The sequence below is a fragment of the Prionailurus viverrinus genome, chromosome E1 (assembly GCF_022837055.1).
Source record: "Prionailurus viverrinus isolate Anna chromosome E1, UM_Priviv_1.0, whole genome shotgun sequence".
Taxonomy (NCBI): Eukaryota; Metazoa; Chordata; class Mammalia; order Carnivora; family Felidae; genus Prionailurus; species Prionailurus viverrinus.
Genome location: NC_062574.1, coordinates 53,129,579 through 53,155,273, shown reverse-complemented (window position 1 = coordinate 53,155,273; position 25,695 = coordinate 53,129,579). Strand labels below are relative to the sequence as shown.

At 48.8% G+C, this 25,695-nt stretch overlaps 1 protein-coding gene and 1 pseudogene across 7 annotated transcripts in view; one reads left to right on the top strand and one right to left on the bottom strand.

The window, feature by feature from the left end:
* On the bottom strand, positions 1 to 24,807 carry LOC125151321 (eukaryotic translation initiation factor 1-like; annotated as a pseudogene).
* B3GNTL1 (UDP-GlcNAc:betaGal beta-1,3-N-acetylglucosaminyltransferase like 1) overlaps positions 11,509 to 25,695 on the top strand; it is a 97,849-nt gene continuing 83,662 nt past the window's right edge. For 4 of the 7 annotated variants that reach the window (XR_007146728.1, XM_047832082.1, XM_047832081.1 and 1 more), the window contains exons 1-3: positions 11,509 to 11,622; positions 13,344 to 13,460; positions 13,560 to 13,659. Coding sequence is in view for 3 of the 7 variants with exons in the window: in XM_047832082.1 (XP_047688038.1) it covers positions 11,584 to 11,622; positions 13,344 to 13,460; positions 13,560 to 13,659 (256 nt within the window). In the remaining 4 variants the exon portion in view is untranslated. Of the gene's footprint in view, positions 11,623 to 13,343; positions 13,461 to 13,559; positions 13,660 to 21,620; positions 21,805 to 22,134; positions 22,272 to 25,695 lie in introns of those variants that run through there. The other 3 variants (XM_047832084.1, XM_047832085.1, XM_047832086.1) reach the window with 3 other exon arrangements.

Below are 25,695 nucleotides of genomic sequence, written 5' to 3'. Positions count from 1 at the left end.
GTCAGATGTGTCTTTCTCACCTGTGGGCCCCAAAAACCTGCTACAACATCTACACATAGGAGGCATTCAACAGGACTTTGAACTCCAGCAGACAGCCACGTGGAAGTCCCCCTGGGTGACTGGGGGACCGGGGGGGGGGGGGAGGGTGTCCTGCACAGCATTCCCATGGCCATGGGTACCTACTTCTCATGGCCAACATGGGGCCATGTCCCGCACATCACCTGACCCCACGTTCTGTGCAGTCTCCTACAAGTGTGAATCCACCTTGCAGTGTAACTCGAGGGCCACCTCCAGCCTTGGGCACCTCCTTCCCCGACTCAGGCAAGAGGGAGGAAGCCGCTGTGCTGACTGGTGTTCCAGCAAGCCAGGGCTGGGAGGTGGGGAGAGGGACGGGGCCTTTGTCTGGGCCCCAGCTCATGGTGAGTGCCCCAGGGCGCAAGCTGGCACTCACATAGGCTTTTCAGGAGGGAAAGGCAGCACAGCCACCAGACGCTGCTTCCAGCACCCTTCAAGGAAGGGTCTTCTCTGCTTCTCACGGGAGCCCAGGCAAGACCCCCTCACCAGCTCCCACTGCGAGGGCGTGCTGCAGACAGCTTGGTGGGCAAGCCCGGCTCACGCCCTGGCTCCCAGCTCCACTGCGGGGAACACGGCCCTGTGCCCCGGGGCCTTGCTCTCCACCGCCCATGTGGAAAGGCTGGTCCCCACAGGCACACTCCCCATGGAAGGAGAAGATTTGGAGGCACTTTCCTTTCTTTAGTTAAACCCCATGTGTTTCCTGTGCTTCCAAAAATGTCCAAGCAGGAAGTACAAAACCTCAAACAGCAAAAATAACTGTCCCCCAGATGGCCCTGGGGAGGCTACAGGTCACCGTCTGCCTTGCCCGCACTCCGAGGTCTTGGGTCTGTTTCTTGTCATTTTAAATCTGAGCTGAGCCAGCCTGACCTAACCCCACCCATTCCCAAAAGGACCAAAGTTCTGCTCGCAGCTGGCTTGAGGCCTTTCCCTATGCCTCTTTCGCTGAGAAGAGGTTTGGATGGTGCAGCAAATACCTCCAGGGCAACTTCAAATGTGCAGAACAAAGGGGCCAGGTAGGGGATCAGGCCTGGTCAGCACGTGGCGAGGGCCCCAGGAGAGGCCGGTGCTGTCAGTGGGGCTCATAGTGTCCACAGGGTGAAAATAGCCACCCAGGCAGCGGGGCGTCCAGAGGGTCCTGTGTCGGGAGTATCAGCGGGGGGTCCCAAGGGTCCCGTGTCAGGAGTATCAGATGCCCGCAACCCCATCCCAGTAGACATGGCATTCTGCCACTTTTTGTTAACACTTCTCCAGCGCATAATCTGGTGAGGGACAGCAGGTGACCGCGCCAGAGCTCCATGCCACCCCTTCTTGTTGGCCCACACCACCACCCCGCTCCACAGTTAGGGTTCAGGAGCCACTCCCTGGGGAAGCCGGTTCTAGTTCCAGAGGCCCCCTGACCTGGACACACAGAGCGTGTAGGGCTCTCGGGTAGCAGAAGGGCGACAGAGTGACGTCCAAGCTGAGACCGAGTAACCCCCACCAGCTCTACTGCTGACGTTCTTCGTACGAAAGAATGCATCTCGTGATAGATTTATAGATAATGCAGAGGACGAAATCTCCCAAACACAGGAAGGAGCAGTGTGGTGACATTTCAGGGTGGGGGGTCGCTGAGATCCTCAGATAGGAGGATCACATCTGCCCCCAACGGCGTGCTTGGTAAAGCAAGGTATCTACAGTTTGGGGCACAGCCAGGCAGGCAGGCCCCGTGGAGGTGATGACAGCCCCAATCAGGAGTCTGAGCCTTACTACTGCCCACAGTTGCCAAGGCTGCCGGAGCCAGGAAACTCCCAGGTGAGCTGAGCAGAAGAGGCCGTACCCTCCACACCCTGGGGTGTCAGAGAGTCCTCACTCCCTCTTGCCGGGGGCCTGTGCAGGCGTAGTCCTGTCCACCCAGCACCCTCCCTCTCCAAGGGATTCCCTTGCTCTCTCTGGGGACATCACACAGTCCCATGTCCCCCCAAGCCCTGGCCACCAGTTCTTGCTGGGACTCTGTGACCAACGATCCCAGTTTTCTAAGACAGAGAGGCCTTTGGGACTCAAGACTATGAGGGCTAAAACTGGGACGTTGTGGGTGCACCACAATGAATTGGTTAAGGTAGGTTCCACTGAAGCTGGAGGAAGAAGGCCGCCGGCCCTGGGAGACCATGCTGGCAGGAAGCTCTACCACCCCCGGCCATGGTAAGGCCTCCAGGGCAGAGTGGGGCCCCCGCCTGCCCACAGGGGCTGGCACCAGCAGACACAGGGCTCTGTTCCCTGATAACATCAGTGGGGCCATGGGCACCAGCGACCAGCCGACACCATGTTTTTAAGCCAGTTCAAAACAGTTCAGCCAGGAGTCCTGGCTTTCCAGATTCACATATGGGCAAAGCCACAGACTGATGTCAACATCAAATCTGACCACCAGATTTGGCCCTGTATGAGAATGTCACCTTGGGTGTCCCAGACATTAAACCTTCTCCATCCAGCTGACCTTCCTCCCTGATGGCTCCCACAGGGCCTCACATGGATTCCAGCAGAGCTGAGCTACAGCCTGGCAGTTTCTCTCTGCTCCCCTATGATCTCCCAGCCCCACACCCACTTGGGTTGCAGACATCACTGTTTCCAATTTGGAGGCAAGGACATGAAGGTAAAGGGAAACTGTGATGAGCAGGCTGGGGCCTAGGGCTGACCCAGAGCCCCTCACCACAGCGCCCCTTGGCACCGTCTGGCTCTCTGTGTGGGGCCAGACCTGGCTGTAGATGTTGCTGCCCTGTGGCCACTGTGCTGGTGCCCCGAGGTTGGGGAATGTCTCTCTGAGGCCCGGCCCCTCCAGTCCATTCCAGGGAGCAGGTGCAAGGGAGGACCCAGAAGGCACCCTGCGCAGCTCCCAGTTCACCTGGACATAGCCAGGGCCAGTGGCCACCGGCACTTCCCTCAGCTCCAGGGGACACAGGGCCTGTGAGCCAAGAGTGAGGCCACATGGGTGAACTCTTCACCTGTTCGTGGCCCTGGTTTCGTGCCTGCACAGCTCCTCAGAGCCCCCGGGCTGCCTCCTGCACTGGGGGCTCTGCAGACGGCAGGGACTCGTCGACCAAATCCAGAAGCCAGTGCCAAGAAACCTGAAAAGCAGGGAGCACCAGCAGGAGGTTCATCATCAGTGCCTCTAATTTCATTTAATGGACCAAGTTTACACACTCCCGGCCAGTCTGCCTGGGTGGACCTGTAGAATGGCTATGCTGTGCCTTCAGGCTATGACAGGCTGTGGAGCCAGTGTTGAGGGGCAAGCACCCTCTCCTCCCACATCTGGGGATGCCCGTGTTGCCGGTTACCATTTCTCACTCTTCGGGATCGTTAGCTCACAAAGCTCAGCAGCCACGCCGCAGGTGTGATAAGCCGTGGAAAAAATGCCAGGCTCGTTCTCAGAAGACGTGTTCTAAAAGACTCTTGTATTCGAGTGTTTGCTTTAAAAAAATTAAACTTGTCCCTATTTGCTTAAAGCTCTATTTTCATAGAACATTAAAACTTCAAAATGTGTACATAAGTGTAGCCAAGCTCTCTTTCAGAGAACTGAAGGGCTCTACCCAGGAACACTGGGCCTGAGCTCGGAATGGGCAATGGTGACGGTGGCCGCATGAGGCCACAGGCTCTCGGGGACCCGCTGAGGAGCAAAGGGCAAAGTGCAGCTTCGATATTGTGGCATTTATTTGCCCAGGGAACTGCGAAGCCTGGCAGGAGAGAACAGCCCTCACTCAGCCCCCAGTGAGGTCCCCAGGAGGGGACGGCATGAGCTCAGGGTTACCATGTGGTCCAGAATCCATACACTGATGTCCAAAATACTCCGCAGCCCCCAACAAACACGTGAGAGGCTGGATCCGGCCCGGGGGGAGGGGGAGCGGGGGGTGGGCAGGGCACAGCCCTTCCTGTGGGTCATCAAACTGGACAATGTAATTCTGAGAAAGCCTGAATTATTACCTGACTTTACTGTCCACATTCATCAAAATAACCACATAATCCAAACCAGCAGTCTATTTCAGACAGTTTACACCTGCTGTTTGGTGATTTCTATACCTACCATGTAAAACTGAGGTAAAAGGTATTTTGAACATCTTGAGTCATTTTGATAATATTAGGTCCCTAACTAGACCTACATGTAGATGTGTAGCTCACACATGTGAGCCCCCTGCAAGTGGGAACTCTCCTGTCTGACCATGGGTCACGGGCTGAGGGGCTGGAACGGCCCGGACCCGAAGCCTGCCCTGGAGCGGTATCTGTGTCCACCCTGCAGGCTTGGAGAGCCAGCCCCAGGCCCCTTCCCAGCCTCCCCGCCCTGGCCCTGCACCAGCAGCTGACTCACGTGGTCACTGGACTCTGCCAGCCGCAGGGAGTTGGCAGTGGACAAAAAGACCCTGTCCCTGCCCCCACGGAGGCAGCAACTTAAAGGAGAGACAGTGCTGGGGGCAGAGCGGTGGGGTCTCTGGGGCCACGAGCCTGGGGGGCTGAAACGTGAAAGTATAAAAATGTGTTGGTGTTTGGACACATCTTTCACGTGCTGGGGTTTGGGATGTTGATTTTCCTTGTTGCTTTTCTAGCTTAGGCCTCCTCAAGCTAGATGAGTCCCCAGGCCAGGTACCTGGAGTGAGAGAGGCAGTCGAAGCAGCCAAGCCCAGCAGGTGTGAGCACAAGGTCCCAGTCCCCACAGTGTCCACCAGACGCCGCAGGACTGAGCAAGGTGGGAGGTCTTCCTCCACTTGGGGCTGCCGAGATAGCCTGCCACATACTCACATGCTCACAGAAGATATGGGGCTCCCAGGAGGAGATAAACGGGTTTATTCCTCACAGCAAAATCAGTGGCTAGAGGGTCAGCATGTGTGCATGGGTTCCCCGAGCCCCTCTCCCAGACCCAAGAGACGCTGTGTGGGCAGGGGTCCTCACCAGGAGAGGGCCTCTCTTTACAGCAGGCAGCAAGCAAGCCAGGCCTCCCTCCTGGACCGCAACATTCCCTCACGCCTCCCGGCTGCTCGTGTATCGGCCCAGGTAAGGAGCATGTCGGGCTTTACATTCTTGGCGTGCCCAGCTGGGTGAGGTCGAGCCCGAGGGATCCATGTAGGAGTGTCTCCTGACAAAGTCCAGCTAAGGAAGCTTTGAGATCCAGTGTCAGAACTCATGATTCAGGGAGGCAGCACTAGGGGACCAGGTGACGGCTGTCCCCATCAGGGATTCAAATACAGGCCACTTATTACTTGGCTGCTGGACGCTGGCCCCTACCAGAGAGTGCTGGTGACCTGTGTGTGAGCAGCACCACTGTGCGTGTCTGGCCTGCACGGCAGGAGGCCTGGATGTGAGCTGGGATGGCTGGGGTTCCCTCCCCACCTCCCCCAAACTCTCCTCAGGGGAGAGCATTGCAGGGTCCCAATCCCACAGTGCCCGGCTTCCCCTGGGGTCCCAGCACATCTCTCCTCAGGAGGAGAGATGTGTGCTTTCCTTCTGATGCAGGGCTCGGTCCCACCAAGTGATATAGTAGGCGTTTGTGTGGCGCCTTTACCGGGAAAAGTGTAAATGGCATTAAAATGACAAACAGATGGCTGGGCGCCCTTCCAGTGGAAAGCCTGGTCAGTGCTGGGTCTCCTGGCTCTGCAGTGGTCAGCACCTTGCATTATCTCTGATAGAGTGATGTAACAACTCCCTAAGCCTAGAAAAAAACGATGTGATACAGAGGAATCTTGTCCACAGAGATGTAGTTGATTTCCACCCTGTGGAAGAGATCATTCCAAACACGGGGTCAATGCCCAGTGGGTGCTCCCCAGTGTGATGTGAGTGCACTCACTTCCTGACTGTGTCTACATGTGTCCATATTCAGATTTTACGTTTGATCAGGCTTAACATCTTACTGGTTTCCCCATTTATTGATGAGTTAAAATCCTGACACGTGTTCATTTTGTATTTGGATGACTCATGATTTTACTTTTTTGAAAAGTATCTTTTAATACTTTTTGTGTGATGGAGCAGACTCTCACCCATGGAACAGAGAGGTTATAAATCAAGGATGTGGATCATTTGGTCCTTCAATCTTTGACAGCATCCGCCAGCTGCTGGCACAGGACACATTGGGGATTTGAAGCCAGAGACATGCCCCTTCCCCAGGAGCCAACAGTCCCCAGAAATGAAAGGAGGGCTCTGTGATGTGTTACGATGGTGCTATCTATTCAGGGGCCACGGGGCACTGAAGAAGGACACAGAGAGGTGACACCACTCTCAGCTTTGAAGGACAAGTAGGAATTAGCTTCAGGGTGGGAAGGGGCCACGTGGCACAAGGGCAGGAAGCAGGAGGCCCAGAGGAAGGTGTGCCCCGTGGCCCACAGGCCGCAAGCTGAACTGAGGATGAGGGTTAGGATGAGGTGCTCAGAGGCTCTGCAGGGGGGGCTTGTGCAGGTGGAATGGTCTGCAAATAGTGTGAGCAGGTGCAGGGTGGGGTCTTCAGCTCCTGGGGCTGGACCCTAGTGTGGGACACCCAGGAGGCACAGCAGGTGTGTGGGGTAGGCATTGGCCCTGTTGGGCACTCCGAGCCTAAGGCTACAGCCTGGGCTGTATGAGAAACGGATGCTCACACAGGCACAGTGGCTCAGACTGTGTCCGTGGCCCAGGGCCACTCGGCCAAGAAGTGGCCCAGCCCAGAAATAGTCCCAGCATGGCCCCCACATGCCTGGCCACCGTGAATATGGCCTCTCCCATGAGACGGGATGGCAGTGGATAAAAGAACATTGCAAGAGCACCCGTGCTTTGTTCTAGCTGGAAAGGATGCAATGGGTCTCAGATCCCATGCGGCCCTCACCTACACGAGCTGCCGGGGACAGGTGCTGAGGCAGGCTGAGGGAGGCTCCTGGCTAACAGCAGGGCCAGGCTCCCAGCAGCCCCCTGGCTTTGTCATTGACATTAGCCACTTTTTGTGAGGCCTCACCCAAAAGGCTGAAGTCATCCTGAAGCCTCTGGCTTTCCTGCTCTCCAGGTTCCATGAATTTAACCAAGCCGTTTCTCCTACAGATGACATTTTCCTACTAAAACTTAGGAGGAGGACATGTAACTGGCCTTTCCTGGCCTTTCGCACACTCAGGGTGCTCAAGCACTAACACCCGTGCTGTGCACACACCTCCCACAGGCACCTGCCACCCACCTGTGAGTTATCCAGAACCTGGAGAGCAGATGGCTGAAATCACTCCAGAATCATCCACATGTGCTCATTGATGGTGGCAGTTGGAGGCCCTACGTTAAGTTTCCTTCTGCTTTTCCAATCTCATGTCAGCCTCCTCTTGCCTCCTGCTCAGCCCTTCTCATACTCTGGTTCCAGCCAGGCCCACGGCACACAGTTCTGGACAAGCCTCACCTGGCCATGCCCTAGGGGATACCTGTGGGATCCCACATTACCACCCACAAGTGCAGGGGAGTGAATGCCCCAAGGGGCGACCCCAGATGACAGGACCAAGGGTGAAGGCTTCTCTCCTTCAAGCTCTGGTGGATAATTCTCCAGTGGTCTGGGAAGGTTCAGGGTTCCAGTTCCAGCTGCCCATAATGGGGACCCCATCAACAGAGCACACTGGTTCTGGCTCCCTCTCCTTCCCAGCCCCACTCCCCTGCCCCCAGCCTCTTGGGAACAAAAGCCCTCACTGCAAAGGCCCCAACTCGGGCTCTGCTTTCTGGGCTAAGGGGATGGGCACCCAGGCCAAGACAAACACTCTATGTGATACTCAAATGCTTGCATCAAATCCACTCCAGATGTGTGCTCAGCTGTTAATTGAATGCAGCTTCTAGTGGGAACCTCATTGCTTCCTGCGGCCAGTCCGGTGAATGAGTCCAGACTCTGGGTTCAGGTCAATCATGTATGCTAGGCCTTCATGAGACAATATTTGTAAAGTGCCTGGCATTAGAAAATGTTTAGTTGATGGAATTCTCGGTCTCTCTCCAGAGTTCCTGATAACCTGGTCCATTTCAGAACAATGCAGACTGGTACAACAATGGCTTCCACGCATTAGTTATTCCTCAGAAAACATCCATTGTGTGCTCTATGGCTAAGGTGTTGAGTGGGGTCTTGATTTTCCCTGCAGGGTCATATAGGGCTGCTCAGCCCCTCCTCCACGTGATATGATTTTCCGACTCTGTGGGACAGAGTCTAGCCCAGTCTACCCCTTATCCTCCTTGTGAGGGCACTCTGCCCCTCCACCCCTTCACCAGTAAGAGTGGAGTCACTCCCAGAAAGCACGGCTGAGGGGGGCGGGGAGCAGCGCCCCAAGGGAGAGCTGAGAGCCGCTGGGGGAGAAGATTCCCCCTAACAGGGTGCCATTCCAGATCTCACATCACCCACTGGCCAGCCCCTGCTTGTGGCTGCGGGGGACAGCAATGGGGTCTAGGGCACCCTGACCCTGTACCCAGTGGCCAACCCAGTGGAGGGGATGAAAACATAAGCCAGAATCCTTACTGAGGCAATAGAACCCCAACAGGTCTCAACTCCAGGAAGTCAGGCTGCTGACAATGGAACTGACATGATCATATCCACACTAGGCCATGTCTAGTAAGTTACTTTGTTTAAAAAGTATGGGCTGCAACCCCTTAATGAGCCATTAAACCAACACAAGTCCCAAGCAGACTTAAACCACAGCAACAGCGCAGGCCGCACATTCAGGCAGCTGGCTGCTCCCTGGAGAACACGTTTACCATCCAGGGGCCCTGGCCACCAAGGGCAGCCAGTCTCCTTCCCCAGTGCCCGGCGGGTCCCTGCCTCCCAGCAGGCCCATGGTCCTGGCAGGTCGAGCTGGAGCTGTGTTGGGGTTCATCCTGCCGGGGTTGTGGGGGACGTCTGGCTGCTGTTGGAGCTTGAACTCACCCTCCCCTGACACTCTGCAGGCAGACTCCTGAGTCTGGGGCCCAGACCTCGCCACTTATCTGCCCCAAACACCAGCATGGTAGAGGCTGTTGGGCAGTTTCCATATCTGAAGGCCCTGGAAACTGGCATCAAGTCTTCTGGATACAACCGGTGTCCACCAATTAGTCCAAACAAACAGCAACTAAAGTAGAGGAAAAGGTCAGCTGGTGAGCCAAAAGCTGTACGAGTTTTGCATGCCTCCCCTCAGGTGTCCTGTGACTTTGTTTATCTTTTCAATCTGCCCCAAGTCCTCCCTCTGTCCCTCTGGTGTGGAGAGGGGACAGTCCCCAGGGCCTGCTCTCTGCTGAGAATCTTGCCATCCAGGAAGGGATTAATCTCAGGCCCTTACCCAGCCTCAACCCTGCATTTCTGAAGCTTGCAATGTTCTGACGTTTCTGAATGTTTACAAAAAGCAGATTATCACCAAATTTTTATTAGGGGAAAGGCAATGAAAAGTAAATTTCTGGCAGCAAGAGATATGCAGGAAGCAAGACAGGGCAACCAAGCCCAGTTCCGATGTCATGTGCTGTGGAGGCACGGGACACCATGTATGACCTCTTACCTCTTCCTCCCATTGCTTGCTGAGGGTTGTGGCTCTAAAGCCTGCAGGTATTCCGAGAGCTACTAGGAGGCTTTGTTTGTTTGTTTGTTTTAAAGTAGGCTTCACATCCAGGGTGGAGCCCAGCGCTGAACTTGAACTCATGATCCTGAGATCAAGACTCAGACACTCAACCTACTGAGCCACCCAGGCGCCCCACTACTGAGGCTTTCTACCAACTTGTTTAAAATAAGCTATTCCTAATATGCCACTGTAAATAAGGTTGCATTTTTACCCATCTTACCTAAGAGTTTCAACCCATATAAGGGCTGTGCAAATACTGACGCAGGTTAAGGAAAAATTACATTTAAAGTGATGCTTTAGGGGCGCTGGGTGGCGCAGTCGGTTGAGCGTCCGACTTCAGCCAGGTCAAGATCTCGCGGTCCATGAGTTCGAGCCCCGCGTCAGGCTCTGGGCTGATGGCTCAGAGCCTGGAGACTGTTTCCAATTCTGTGTCTCCCTCTCTCTCTGCCCCTCCCCCGTTCATGCTCTGTCTCTCTCTGTCCCAAAAATAAATAAACGTTGAAAAAAAAATTTTTTTTTTAAAATAAAATAAAGTGATGCTTTAAAAATCTAAAGAATAAGTTTGGCTTTGTTTTAATTGTTAGTTTGTGGAATATTCTTGGTTTGGGGCAAGAGAAAATCTGTGCCGGCAGTGATAGCTATAAACTCGGTCATAAATTTACATTGGTTGGGACCAACGTGGGGGATAATCACCCTAACGTGAGTGAGTGCTGCCACTGGTCCACGAGCTTCAGGCAGAACCCAGTGGGCCCTCACGGGCCTGTCCCACCGGGAGGGGCGCAAGCTCCCAGGGGTCACACCGCTGACAGGACACCACTACTCGGTGCCAAACAGTGGGGTAAGGGTCTCGGGGACTCTGCTGCACAGAGCTGCAAGGAGACACACATGGGTTAGGGGCTCTAGGACAGGAGCGCTGAGCCCAGACAACCCTTGTCCGGCTGGGGAGGCAGAAATGAGGGGTGGAGGCCCGCGGCACACCGAGGCCCCGCCCCTACGCCCCTTCCTCCTGGGGGAAGGCTCGGGTGTCCTCGTCTCGCTCTCAGCCTTCTGGTCGTGCGTCGGGTCGGTCAGATGACTTGTCACGTGCTTCCTTTCTTTTAAAAAAAGGTGATGTTAAAGGTCATCTGGTTTGGATTTTAAGTTGTAACCAACAGCACAGCGTGATTTCTCACAAACCCCCACCTTCTCCACAACCAAAGGATGTTTATAACATTTTATTTCACTGAGGACTCCAGAGTTGATTAATTCCCGCAGGTGAGAGCAGGAGGGCTGGGGGGCCCAAGGATAGGGGAGAGAGAGGACACACGGGGACACAAGAGCCGCCCAAGCTCCAAAGCACAAGGCCCCAGCCTCCAGGAACCCGCACACTTCACCGCCCGGCCGGCCCCGCCCCCTCCCCAGGAGCCCATCTCCCGCCCCTCCCCCTCCCCAGGGCTCGCCGACCCCGCCCCCTGCCCCTCCCCATGTGCCCGCCCCACCCCTTCCCCAACCCTTCCGCCCCCCCTCCCCCAGGGTCCACCCCCTGCCCCTCCCCTCCCCAGGGGTCCATCTCTTCCCCCCGCCCCCCCCCGCCCCGGCCTGCCCCCTGCCCTGCCCTCCTCCCGCCCTCCCTCAGCTCCCCGCTCCACTTGCGCCCGAGCTCTTCCCCTCCCCAGGTCGGCCCCTGCCCCCCGAGCCCTCCTCCTCCCAACGGGCCCGCCCCCCCGACCCGCCACCGCCCCGCCCACTCTCCTCCCCACAGGCCTCCCCTTCCCCGGGCCCGCCCCCTTCCCCGCCCCGGGCGCGCGGGGGCGCTGCTCCCCCGCTCCGTGCTTCCAGCCTCTCTAGGCCGCTCCTCTCCACTCCCCTCTAGATCGCCGGCTTACCACGCCAACCGGAGGCGGCGGGCCTGGGGGGGGGTGGGGCATTCCGGGCGAGCCGCCCGCGCACGCGCCGTAAGCCAACGTGGGCGTGGCTGCGGGCTCAAGGGGCGGGGCGGCTGAAGGAGCGCGCTGCCATGCAGGCCCACGGGGACCGCGCCGCGGCGCCCCACGTGGTAGGTGCCCGGGCCGCGGGGGCCACCTCGGCCCCTCCTCCTGTCCCCTCCCCCCTCTCTCCGTCCCCTCCCCTCCTCTCGTCCTCTCCCCTCGTTCCCTCGTCTCCTCCCGTCCCCTCCCTCCCCGACTCCCCTTCGCCTCCTCTTACCTCCAGCCTCCGCTCTCTCTCTTCCTCCTTCCCTGTCCCTTCTCCTCACCCCCACGTCGCCTACTGAGGGTCACCACTTACCAGGAGCTTTCCTGGGGGGGGGGGGGGGGGTCTCTGCCCAAAGCAACCTCCAGCAGAAGAGTGCCAACAGAACTTGATCAAGACCCATCTTTGACGGAAATCCACATTGTTTTCTATTGTAGATCTTGGGGACATTAAAAACATGCTTTCCTTTTTTCTTTTCCATTAAAGAATAATGCTTACTTTAAAAGTAAATATGTGGTGCCTGGGTGGGTCAGTCGATTAAGCTTCTGACTTGGGCTCAGGTCATGATATGGTTTGTGAGTCTAGCCCCTAGTTGGGCTCTGTGCTGACAGCTCAGAGCCTGGAGCCTGCTTCCGATTCTGTGTGTGTCTCTCTCTGCCACTACCCTGCTCTCCGTCTATCACTCGCAAAAATAATAAGCACTAAAAGGAAAGTAAATATGTGAGTAAATTAGGTAACCACTTTTTGGCTAACAGATTCAGGAAGGGTTCTCGCTGTCGAATCAGATCCTCAGAGTAAAGAATTTGACTGAATTATATTTTCAATCTATGAATTTTTCAAAACCGTATTCAGATTTAGTATTTTTATAATCCTGTCTATACTGCGTGTAGATACTGAATACTCATGTATGTGCATATCGTTTGTGCCCATGCGTATGTGTATGCATATGCACTGTGTAAACACACCTGGATGACCGTGTTCTGTCTTCTTGTGTAGGAATTTGTCCACTCCTCATTAGGGTATAAACTCAAGGGTTAGGGTAGACTGTAATTTCTGTCTTTGGGTATTTCATATTGCTTAATGTCGTAACGTACAAAATTAAGATAATTCCAGTAATCAGCTATTTTGTTGGCAGTCAGGTTTCACTTGTTTTACTCCATACACTTTAGAGATTTTTGTTTGATTTGGGCTGTAGGAGAGAAAGGCAGCACCAAACTGTCCTAAACTCAGTAGAGCAAAAGGAGAGAGAGATGGAGGTCACCCCCATTTTCCCAGTACCCACTCCCATACTTTGTTAAAGCTTGAGTGCAGGCACTTGAAAAGAGTTTCTTTGCTGGAGTTTCTCTAATGTCATGGTTCACCGAAAATGCTTACTCCACCAAGAAAAGGACCAATAGATTATTTTTATGAGTGAATTAGAAAATACACAGATGCCGAAATGATGTATCTGACCAGTGATTGGAGAACACATGAATTTGCCATTGAACTGTGAAAATCTTTTAGGCCTTTAATATTTTTGTTTCCTTTTCAAAAGTATCCCAAAGACAATTCAGTGAAATCTAAGACATAATAAATCTTACGGAGCAAAAGAACATTAGAGCTTGGAGAGAAGGAACAGACACCTTCTGTTTTGGTGACAAATTCTTTGGAAGCCTTATTCCCAATTATTCTGTATGTCGGGCCTCACCCTTTGGAAATGAGCATGGGGCTAATGCTCGGGGTTAACAGGAAAGTAAACTGGAATGGAGGAAAGGCATTATTAGCCCTCACACTTACATTTGTTAATCCACTTCTTTTGAATTGCAGTCTATTATCCTCCCGGTCTACAACGCTGAACTGTGGCTGGACGAGTGCTTGGCGTCTGTTTTGCAACAGGACTTTGAAGGCTCCATGGAGCTCTCGGTTTTTAATGATGCTAGTAAGGTATTTATGAACTTCCTGTTGGTGATTTAGCCCTAGCATGAACAGTCACATCTGTTTTGAGGGAAGCTTCCTGAACTGCCAATGTCCTTGTGCTTTCAGGACAAGTCTATGACTATCATTGAGAAATGGAAAGTGAAACTGGAAAACTCTGGTGTCCTCGTGGTCATTGGAGGACATGATTCTCCTTCACCCCGAGGAGGTTAGTGACCCTGTTTAGTTTATTATTCAACTGTAAGGAATGGTTTCTTATGACTTGTGTATTTAAACACTGTTAACCTTAAAACAACACTGCCAACTATTTTACTGGTAAAGATGGGGTTATTTGAGAATAGCAGAGAATCCCAACCTAGGACAGGAAAACCTCACCAGAATTACAGGCGAGTCTGGAGAGTAAGGCGGGGAGGCTTTTATAGAGGAGGCAGGAGGTTGGGCGGGGCTGTTGTAAACAGAATGTCCATTGGACTATACTGGGAGCTGGAAGTATGGTGGCTTCTCATTGGCTGGGCTGTTGCCGGAGCAGCAGGAAACCTTCCTGTTGCTGAGTAAGTAGTATCCACCTGCAAGGTGCCTCTCCTCCTGTTGGGTCTGCGATTGCTAACTAGTGCTGGGCCCCCAGCTCCCCTGCCCATCTCCTAACTCCACTCTACTAAATAAAGTTTCCTTTTATTAACTTTCATAATAGTTTCATGTTCGGGGCGCCTGGGTGGCTCAGTCGGTTAAGCGGCCGACTTCGGCTCGGGTCATGATCTCACGGTCCGTGAGTTCGAGCCCCGCCTCGGGCTCTGTGCTGACAGCTCAGAGCCTAGAGCCTAGCCTGTTTCAGATTCTGTGTCTCCCTCTCTCTGACCCTCCCCCGTTCATGCTCTGTCTCAAAAATAAATAAACGTTAAAAAAATTAAAAAAAAAATAGTTTCATGTTCAAATTCTGGTGAAAAATATCCTAAAAAATGAAGTTTATCACTTTTTTTTTTTTTTTTTTTTTTTTTTTTTTTTTTTTTTTTGAGAGAGAGAGCGCACGCAGGGGAGAGCCAGAGAGAGAGAGAGAAGAGAGAATCCTAAGCAGGCTCCGTGCTTAGCACAGAGTCTGATGCAGGGCTCAATCCTATGACCCTAGGATCATGACCTGAGCTGAAATCGAATTGGTTTTTCAACTGACTGAGCCATCCAGGCACCCCTAAAGTTTATCCCTGTTAAGAACCCAGTACACCTGAATTTCTTACTCTTTGGTAAGGATTTGTATGAGACCACCATGCATACTTTACTTATTCAGCCTAACAAAAAACTAGGAAACTAGGGTGTTTTTATTTGTAGTGTGATTGATCATAATATTGGTTACCTCTACTTCTTAAAATGCTTTTCTTGTAACATTTGATTTATTTTTGTCCAATTTTTTTTTAATCTTAAAAAACTAGCATTTGGTTTCATTGATTTTCTATATAGTTCTTTTTTCTATTTTGCCTGTTTTCTATTTCCACTCTGATCTGTATTATTTTCTTTCTTCTGCTTACTTAGGATTTAATTTGTTCACTTACTAATTCTTTTTTTTTTTTTTTTTAATTTACTTTTGAAGGAAAGAGAGACAGAGCATGAGCAGGGGAGGGGCAGAGAGCAAGACACAGAATCCAAAACGGTCTCCAGGCTCTGAGCTGTCAGTACAGAGCCCTACACAGGGCTCGAACTCACAAACCGTGAGATCATAACCTGAGCCAAAGTCGGTTACCTAACCAACTGAGCCACCCAGGCACCTGACTTCATTTCCTAATTCTGTGTTGGGTTTTTTTTTTTAATGTTTATTTATTATAATTGAGAGACAGAGCATGAGCAGGGGAAGGTCAGGGAGAGGAGAAGACACAGAATCTGAAGCAGGCTCCAGGCTCTGGGCTGTCAGCATGGAGCTGGACGTGGGGCTCAAACTGTGAGATCATGACCTGAGCTGAAGTCATACACTTAACCAATTGAGCCATCCAGGTGCCCCACGTAATTCTTAAGGTGGAAGCTGAGGTCACTGATTTGAGACCTTTCTTCTTTTCTAATATAGGCATTTAGTAATAGAAAATTTTCTCTTACTATTGCTTTAGAAACATCACACAAATTTTGATATGTTCCTTTCCTTTTTCTTCAGTTTCAAAACACCTTCTTATTTTGACTTACTGACTCATGGCTTATTTAGAAGTATGTTAGTTTCCAAATATTTGAGGGATTTTCCATATATCTTTTATTAATGATTTCTAATGTAATTCCTCTGTAGTAAGAGAACATGCTTTGACTTGAATCTTTAAATTTAGTAAGATTTATTTTATAGCCCAGGTTGTGGCCTGTCTTGGCAAATGTCCCACGTGTACTTGAGAAGGTTGTGTAGCCAATGGTGTTGGATGGAGTTCTCCATAAATGTGAATCAGGTCAAGCTGAGGAGTCTTGTTTAAATCTGTGTACTTGCCAATTTGGGGTCTGTTTGTTCTTTCCATTATTGAGAGGGGGCATTGAAATCTCCAACTCTGTACATTTCTCTGTTCGTCTCTAGTTTTGTCAGTTTGGGCTTCTAATAATTTGAAACTCGGTTAATGTTTAGGGTTGTTACGAAGAATTCACCCTTCATCATTATGAAATAACCCTCTCTATCTTGCTAATATTCTTTGCCCTGAAATCTACATTGTTTGATATTAATTTAACTTCTCTGGCTTTATTTTGACTAGTGTTAATATAGTATATCTTTTCCATCTTTTTAAACTTTTAACCCATTTGTTGAAGGGCACCTCCTTTAAACAGTACCCCCTCCGTGTAGATTCTTATAGACAGCGAATCCAGTCTGACCATCTTCACCTTTTAACTGGAATGTTTGCATTAGTTACATTTAATGTGACTAATGATAGCTTTTAGTCTGTCTTCTTGCATTAGTTTTATATTAGTTGCTTCTGTTTTTTCCCCCTCCTTTCCCTCCTTTTCTGCCTTCTTTTGGGTTAATCAAATATTTTTTATAACAAATGTATTCATATGCCACACAGTTCACCCATCAAAGTATACAGTCGAGTGGTTCCTGGTATATTCACAGATCTGTGCAGCCACCCCCACAGTCAATTTTAGGACATTATCATCACTTCAGATAGGAACCTGGTATCCTTCAGTCATCATCCTCCACACCCTGCTTCCCCCAGCCCTGCGCCACCACTAATTTACCTTTTGTGTATAGATTGTGTATAGATTAACCTGTTGTGGAGATTTCTGCATATATGTTTGTAAGGGATGTTGGTGTGTGATTTTCCTTTCCTGTGATGTCTTTGGCTATGATATCAGATTGGAGCTGACCTCATAGGATGAGTTAAGTGTTTCCTTTTTTTCTGTTTTTTGGAAGAGTGTGGGAAGGATTGGTGTTATTCTCTAAATGTTTGGTAGAATTCATCAGTGAAGCCATCTGGTCCTGAGCTTTTCTTTGTTGGAAGGTTTTGATTACTGATTCAATCTATTTAGTTGTTATAGGTCTGTTCATATTTTTTTTTCCTCTTGGGTTGGGTTTGGTAGTTTGTGTGTTTCTAGAAATTTGTCCCTTTCGTGTAGGTTGTTTAATTGGTTGGCACACAGTTGTTTGTAGTATTCTCTTAGACTCCTTTTACATTTCTGTTAAGGTCAGTAGTAAGGTACCCACTTTCATTTTGGATTTTAGTAATTTGAGTTCTTTTATTGGTCCAGCTGAAGGTTTGCCAATTTTGTTGATCTTTTCAAAGAACCAATGTTTGTTTTCACTGATTTTCTCTCTCTCTCTCTCTCTCTCTCTCTCTTTACTTTCAATTTCATTTATTTCTGGTCTGATCTTTATTACTTCCTTCCTCTGCTAGTTGTATGTTTAATTTTTTAGCTTCTTAACATGTGAAATTAGGTTAGTGATTTGAGATCTCTTTTACATAGGCATCTATAGCTGCAAATTCTCTCTGAGCACTGCTTTTGTTGTGTCCCACAAGTTTTGGTGTGTTGTGTTTCCATTTCCACATATCTCTGGGAATGTGTCTTTAAGAGTATCTAAGCATATTCTAGGAATATGTCTAAGGATATTCTGTTGTTTTGGGGTAGGGCATCTGTATATGTCTGTTAGGTCTTTTGGTTTATAATGTTGCTCAAGTCTTCTGTTTCCTTACTGATCATCTGTCTAGATGGTCTATCCATTATTGAAAGTGGGGTTTTGAAGTCTTCAACTATTCTAGTAGAACTATTTTTCACTTCTATTCTGTCAGTTTTTGCTTCACTTATTTTGGGACTCTCCTGTTAGGTGTATATGGTTTTATAATTGCTATGTCCTCTTGACTGACCCTTTTATCAGTATAGAACATTCTTTGTTTCTAATAAAATTTTTTGACTTACGGCCTGGTATCAGTATAACCAACCACCCCTAGAAACCCTTTTGGTTGCTAGTTGAATGGAATATATTTTTCTGTCCTTTCACTTTTAACTCCTTTGTGCCTTTAGATCTAAGGTGAATCTCTTATAGACAGCATTTAAATGGATCGACTTTGGCTCAGGTCATGATCGCACGGTTCACGAATAAATAAATAAATAAACATAACATTCAAAAATAAATAAATATTTTTAAAAAATAAATGGGTCATGTACTTTTTAAATCTATTCTCCTAGTCTTTGTCTTTAATTGGAGCATTTCATGTATTTATGTTTAAAGGAATTAGTGAAGAAAGAAGGCCTTTTACCATTTTGTTGTTTGCTATATGTGCATCTTACTTCTTTTTTGTTCCATAATCCTGCATCAGTGCTTTTGTGCTTAAGTCTTTAGTATGCCATTTTGACTCCCTTCTCATTTCCTATTCTGTGTATTTGAAAGTTATTTTCTTAGTGCTTACTGTGGACATTACAATTAATGTAGTAAATTTATGACAATCTAGTTTAAGTTAACATCAGCTTGGCTTCAGTAGTGTTTAAAGCTCTGCGCCATGCAGTTCTGTACCTCCCACTTTATGTTGTCACAGTTTACATCGATTTCATGCACCCGTTGACGTAGATTTATAATCATTGCTCGATGTATTTGACTTTTAGATAAGAAAACATTCAGAGTAAAAAAAGAACAATACTGGATTTTATATTTACCTATGGGTAACCTTTGTTAGTGTTTTTCACTCCCGCGTATGGTTTCAGCTTATTGCCTGGTGCTCTTGCATGACAGCCGGCAGGACTTCCGTTAGCATTTCTTGTGGGGCAGGCTTACTAGTGACGAGCTCCCTCATCACTTATTAGATCTGGGAATATCTTAATTTGTCCATTTTTAGAGGATGATTTTTCCAGATAAAGAATTTCTATATGTTATAGGCCTAACAATACATTATTTATATGTTGTGTTATACAATTGCTTTTTAAATCAATTAAAGGAGGAAAGGAGAAATATATATTTATATTTTCTTTTATAATTAACAATTACCTTTGGTTTTTTGTGTTTGTTTTTTTTAATGGATTTGAAGTACTCCCTGGAATCCCTTGGGTCAGTCTTTTTAGCCTGAAGAATTTCCTTTAGTATTGTTTATAAGGCAGATGTCTTAATTCTCCTTGATTTTTGAAAGATAACTTTTCTGGAATAGGATTCTTGGTTAACAGCTTTTCTTTTTGAGTACTTTGAGTATGTTACCCCCTGACTTGTGCCTTGACTGCCCTGAGAAGCCACTTGAGACCCGACCCCTACCCCCTCTACCAGGTGTCTTTCACCACAGTGCAAGAGTGGGTTTCTCCACACTCTGTTGCAAATGGAGCAGGGGCAGGAGCCCCTTCCCCACAAGCCAGGGCAAGGGCGTTGGGGACCCTAATATTCTTGGTGATACCACAACCAAGGTAGATACTGCCCCTGTCCCAGGTTGGGAGCTGGGGGTGGGGGGAGAAGGAGCCCTGCTTCTCCACTGTTGGGGACTCAGCCACAGCAACAGGAGCCTGCAGTCAGGGTGACGAATGCCGATGTCCTGCGGCCCCCAGGATTTCTGTATGTTAGCAAGGGGAAGGGGAACCTGAGTGTCTGTCTAGGTGGGGTTTCCTCTTTGGGGAGGGAGGGGTGGAGCAGGTCTTGGTTCAAGTACCACAGACCCTCACTGTTCTTACTGAGTCTCGGTCATCTTCTTCAGTAAATATTTCTTCAATTCCCACTTCCAGAGACTGAATGGCAGTTGGTTCCGCGTGATGTTCACAGGCTTCTATTTAGGCGATCCATGGGGCTCTGCATGCTGTCATGCCCGGAGCCAGACTCCAATCAAAATTCTTGGTTCTATTTTATCTTCTGTTGGCTTAGTAGCTATAATTTAGTTTTGCTGTTTTAGGGGTTGATTTAGGGTTTTAGTATACATCTTCAGTTTACCAAGATCAGCTTTTCAAAGGTCCATCTACACGTGTAACATAAGAACCTTACAACAGTATTCACACGTTTCTCCTCTCTGCTCTTTATGCTACCTTGTCCTGCGTTTTACTTTGCCTGTATCGTAAACCGCACAGGACACTGGTGTTAACTGTTATGAGACATACGTAATAAGAAAGAGAATCACGTGTTCACCCGTGCAGTCACTATTTGCGCTGCTCATTCACTTCCAGATCCACATTTCCGTTTGCTGTCATTTTCCTTCTGCCCGAAAGACTACACTTCTTGCGGTGGCGGTCTGCTGGTGATGATTTCCTTACCATTTGTGTGTCCTCGTCTGGCACTTGTGCGGGGGCTGGTGGACCCTGTGATGAGGACATCTCATCACAAGATGCAGGACCTTTCCTTTAGTCCTTGTGTGCTGCCCCCAGCTCACCTCCCATACAGGTGAGCTTGCCCTCAGGTAACCATCCTGTGCGGCTTCTGTCTGCTTCCTCCCTCTCTTGCCTTGCTCCCTTCTTTCTACCTTTCCATCTTCCTTTGTCCCATGCAATTGCTTCCCCTTTGCAGAGTAGATGGGGAGAAGGGAAGGGGAAGGCCTGAGACTGCTGGTCTTGTGCATTAGTGGGAACAGCCTCTCCTCGCCCTGCTGGTGCTTCCTGGGCCTGCTGTTCTTTGGCTTCATGGTGATGAGGGAGGGATGGCCAGTCAGCTCACCCAAGCGGTCAGCTTCGCCTGAACAGAAGAACCCAGAAGTTCTTCCTACCTAAGTCCCTGGACTGTGGTATTTGGGTTTCCTCCCCTGCCAGGGTACAGCCTCCTTCAGTCTCCTGTAGAGGAAGGAGTCTTAAAATTTTCTTTTGTTTCTAAGGCACTTCTAGTGCTGGGATTAGGTGGGTGGGGTAGACTACCAGTTTGTTGGTGCACTATCTTATCCAACTTAGTTTTTCACGATATCTCTGATTTTCCATTTAGGCGATCTAATCCTGAATAAATGTTATTCTTTCGTTTTGTTGTTCTAATTTATACTTCACTGTTCATATTTTTCTCTCGGGATAAGAAGTCAGGAAGAACAATGTGCGGCCACATTACTGAATCCTTGTATTGTTCCTGACTTAGTGGGAGTGTTAGTGTTTCCGTGTTAAGTATCATATTTATTGTTGCTTTCTGACAGATACCTTTCTCAAGTTAACTTGTGATTCCTAACTTAGTAAGCGTTCAGAAAATGAGGGATCAGTATAGAATTTTATTAAATGTCTCTTAGGTATCTGTTAAGGTGATTGCTTTTTTTTTTCTCCTAACATATTTATTACAGTGTGTTAGTATTTCTCTTAATGAACAGTACCAGAACAAACGTGCAATGACTTGATACTGTTTTTATACAATATAGTGATTCAGGTTTCTTTAGGGTTTTTGCATCTGTAGACATACGGAAAATTGGTCTGTAGCTTTTTGGTGCTTGTTTGGTGACTGGCTTAGGGATAAGAGCAGAAGGCCTTGGACTTGCTGGTAGAGCATTTGTGCAAGCAGTAATCATGTATAGCACAACAACCTTTGTCTCAACCTTCCATATGAACTAGCCCTCCAGCCTGAATGTACATGACAGAAAAAAAGCATTTATTCATTCTCACAAATGTCTGCTTTGAGGAATAACACATTTTTTTTTAATACTAGCCTTGATAAAAAGAAATTCAGGCATACAGAAAGGTCTACAGTGAAACCTAGAAGCCCCACACCCTGGAAGCCACCAGTGTTTTTTGGTTCTTATTTGATTTGTTTGACTCACACAGTGTGGGTCAGTGCTCACCGTGAAAGAGGAAATGTTTAGCTGCTGAAGTGCTCCTCACCACACTTCCTGTGTTCCCCCCTCAGGGAGTTTGTTTGTTATAATATAGTCATATTTTCAGGGTGTGTAATCTTCACATTCTGTTGTATAACTTTTTATTTTACATGCTTTAATAATAAGTTGATGCCGACACTTTAGACCTTGTAAAGACAGCACTTGCAGTATAACAGGTGAGTGACTATCATTCACTGCAGACCTTGTGCTGGCTCAGACTCAGACCTGGGCGCCTCTGCGGCCGACTCCATGCCGGGCCCTGGGGGCTCCCAAGTGTTAGGGTCTGTGGAGCCTGTAAAAACATTTTGTCTTGTTCTCTTCTGCTTTCTACACATGCCATTGTTTGGTTTCCTTCCTTCTCTTTTTCTTTTATTTAATTTTTGTCTTATAAGTGTTATTTAGTGTTGCTAGAGTACTCCTTAAAGTAAATTTTCCATATCTGGTGTGTAGATGGTAAAATGTTTAGAGTTTTTACATGTCTGAAAATGTCTTCATTTTGTACTTAGGCTCAACTGACAGTTTGGCTGGGTATAGAATTCTACATACAAAATAATTTCCCTAAGAATTTTGAAGGATTGCCTCATTATCTTCTGGTGTCCTCTGGTTTTGATAAGAAATCTTATGACGGTCTGACTCTTTAAAGGTATCTTTTCTGAAAGTTTTTAAGATTTTTGTCTTTACGTTTTGAGTTTGAAATTTATAATGCTGGGTCAAGGTATCATTGCTTTTCATTCACCCTCTGTTTTTATACTGAATGATTAGCTTTACATTCTTAGCTTTAATTGTAATATATTGGGCTTCCTTTAGCTTCACTTTAAAGTTTTTGTGTAAGACTTGAAAATAGCATGTCTGCATACACTGCTGGGTTGGAAGAGGAGGTCCAGATGATGAGGCTGGAGCTGGAGGACAGACCCCTGCAGGTTTTAGGAGTGTGTCCTTCTTTAAATAGTGGGCCTCAGCTTTGGTTACATGTGAGAAGCACCTGCAGAGTTTTGGGAGCCCTGATGCCTGAGTCCTACCCTAAGATCTTCTCAAGTGATTGATTTGGGTACAGCCTCTGCACTGGGATTGTGGACACTTGTGGACACTTCCTGAGAGAGGCTGGGGTGCATCCACAGTTGAGAATTAACCTCAGGAGTAGTGTGGCGCCAGCCCCTCTCCCTCATGGGTGGTCCTCAGGGAACCTTGCAGCTCTCCTCATATTTCAGGGGTGGGCAGGGTGAAAGTTTGGGATCCCTCTGGATCCCCTCCTGTAGGGCCAGAGCAGTGTTGGCTCTGTTACTAGTTCTGTTTCAGACTGGCATGTGACTTGCCTTTCAGGGTGGACAGGTAGTCAGGGTGCAGGGTAGGGTTTGTGTTTCAGCGTGGCAAGGTGTGAGCAGGAGAGGTGTGAGTGGGAGGGACATCCACTCTTCCCAGATGCTTCTTGCCCTCAAAGCCCCTTCCTGTCCTGTGTCCTCTCTCTGCTCAGTCTGCCAGTTTTGGTGGTCAGGAGGCTGCCCTGGTCTCCCCTGGTGTCACTCCTGACCCTCGCGTGTGTGCCCCTGGCATGACCTCACAGAGCTCTCCTGGTCTTCTGGGGCAGGTGCACTGATCCTTGCTGGACTTGCTGGTTTACTCCAAGTTCACAAAGGGGCCCTGAACCCAAGCTGTCTCCCCCAGAGCTCGCAGGGTCCACCCTCGAACAGGGCTAACCTCTCTGAACACTGGCTCTCTGCAAAACAGTGTGCTGCTTCAACGCATAGCCTCCGAATCCCCTTGCCTTCCCCTTCTGCAGCGTCCTGCCAGCACTGTGTTTTTGTCTTTGTGTTTCGGGGCCAAGGAGAGGGTGGATGTTCACAGAGGTGACTTAAGAAGTTGAGTTCACAGAATGAAACAGATACTTCTCTCCCAGAAAGTGCCCCTGACTCTGCACCACATCCCTCACAAACAGCATCCCATACCCTACTTAGGAGAGCAGGAAAGTGTAAACATTTTAGAAAAAATTTAAAACCACAAATGGTCGTTAAAATTGGTCACTTAAAAGAAAGCTTTTTCTCCTGCTATTTGATAAAGTTCATATTGAAAGACCAGTCTTTGGCACTGCCTCTAGGTGGCCCTGCCTTCTGGGGCAGAAGACTGGGCAGGAGGCAGCCAGGTGCCCCCCCCACACACACACACACTCCTTCACCTCTCTGTGCCTCAGTTTCCTTTGCAGGCAGCAGGTGCCTGTCCCATTGTTGAGAAGACATAGGTGCTAAAGGAGTGTTAGGACCTGCCCCATTCCTTTTTTTTTGGCTCTTTTCAGTTTATTACACGAAGGAGTTACACTAGTCCAAGTTAAAAGCAGACCCCAAATGGTTACATTATACAAGCTGTGAGGTTTTTATTTTTTTATTTTATTTTTTTAAATTTTTTTAACGTTTATTTATTTCTTTTTTTAATAATTTTTTTAACGTTTATTTATTTTTGAGACAGAGAGAGACAGCGCATGAACGGGGGAGGGGCAGAGAGAGAGGGAGACACAGAATCGGAAGCAGGCTCCAGGCTCTGAGCCATCAGCCCAGAGCCCGACGCAGGGCTCGAACTCACGGACCGCAAGATCGTGACCTGAGCTGAAGTCAGACACCCAACTGACTGAGCCACCCAGGCGCCCCAGCTGTGAGGTTTTTAAACTTGTGACAAGGGACAGAAGGGAACTTCTACTCCTTGCAAGGAAATCCTCACTTAAGCTTCAGTGAGCCAAAAGCACTTAAAACCCATGAACTTTCAGCTGGTCGTCCTTAGCCAGTCCAATCTCTACAAGGAACTGGCATATGTTCTTGCACTAGTCACCCTGTAGCTGAATTACTTCTCCATGTTCTGGATGCTCAATTACAGTACCACTGCAGGTAAATTTCTTCTTAAACACCTTCGCTAGTTTCTTTTTACCGTAATCATCAGCGCTCCCTTGGGAAGTAGGAAGGGCCTTCCTGCCGTTTCTCTGTTGAATTCTTACACGGATATAATCCTCGTGCCAGCAGGAAGCAGATCATCACCCTTACTTGCATCAGCAGAGGGGTCGAAAGAGTGGAGGTTCTGGATAGCGTGCATAAAATACGATTCCTTTTCCTCGGTGGAAAGGGCCTGTAGAAGGTGGCAGTGGGAGGAGGCGGGCAGGGGGGACGGAGTGTCGGGAAGCGAGGGGGCTCAAGGGGGAGGCTGCTAAGTTCTCAGTGGGGCTCAGTGACTGGGGCCAGGACCTGCCCCATTCTTGTCATCCTGATCTTCCCCGTGATCTCATGCCTCCAGAAGACGTTCTGTTTTTTTCCCCAAATGATTTCTTATTCGCATTGTCTCCAGTTTGTTTGAGATAGAAAACTAAAAAATCAGTTACTGTAGAACATCTGTTTCAACTTGCATCTGAAATGTGTGTAAATGAATTGTGGATTTTGAAACTAGTCTGAAATCCTTGTCAAATCGTCTTTTATTAAGATGTTTTGTATCTTCCATAGTTGATAAAATAAGTTGAAGGCATTTTGGTGGCTGGTGTGATTGCTTCTCTGACCTCCATCTTAGAAACAAGTTTTGTTTTTCATAAAATATTTCCACAGATTAGATATAACTTGAGTCGTGTCACATTTGTATGTATTTTGTCAATTAAGAAAAATCAGTTGTAATAGTGTGAAGAAGTGGAGGCAACCTGCTGTCATTTTGGAGACGGGCAAGGCAGAGTCATGGGGGCCCGTAACACACGAGTGTGGGATGGAGTTAATTTGATTAGATCTGAAAGGGCAGATTTTCCTATAATGGTATTTTCTTAAGCAGGAAAAGTTACATTGACTATTGGAGAGCATAAATCCAAAGTGTTTCTTTTTTCAGGAGTGCGGAGTTATTTAAATTGGATTAAGATTCACTTATTATTTCATATCATAACAGAGCAAAACATTTCTTAACAATGCGGTCACTTACTCAAATGAAAGTACAGCACAGTTCCGCCCTCCCCAAGAGTGAGGACACCAATCCCGCCAGGGCTGCGTTTTTTTCCTGCTGTGACCATGACAACCAGCTGCGTCCCTTTGTGACAGCCCCCCAGACAGCAGGCCCTG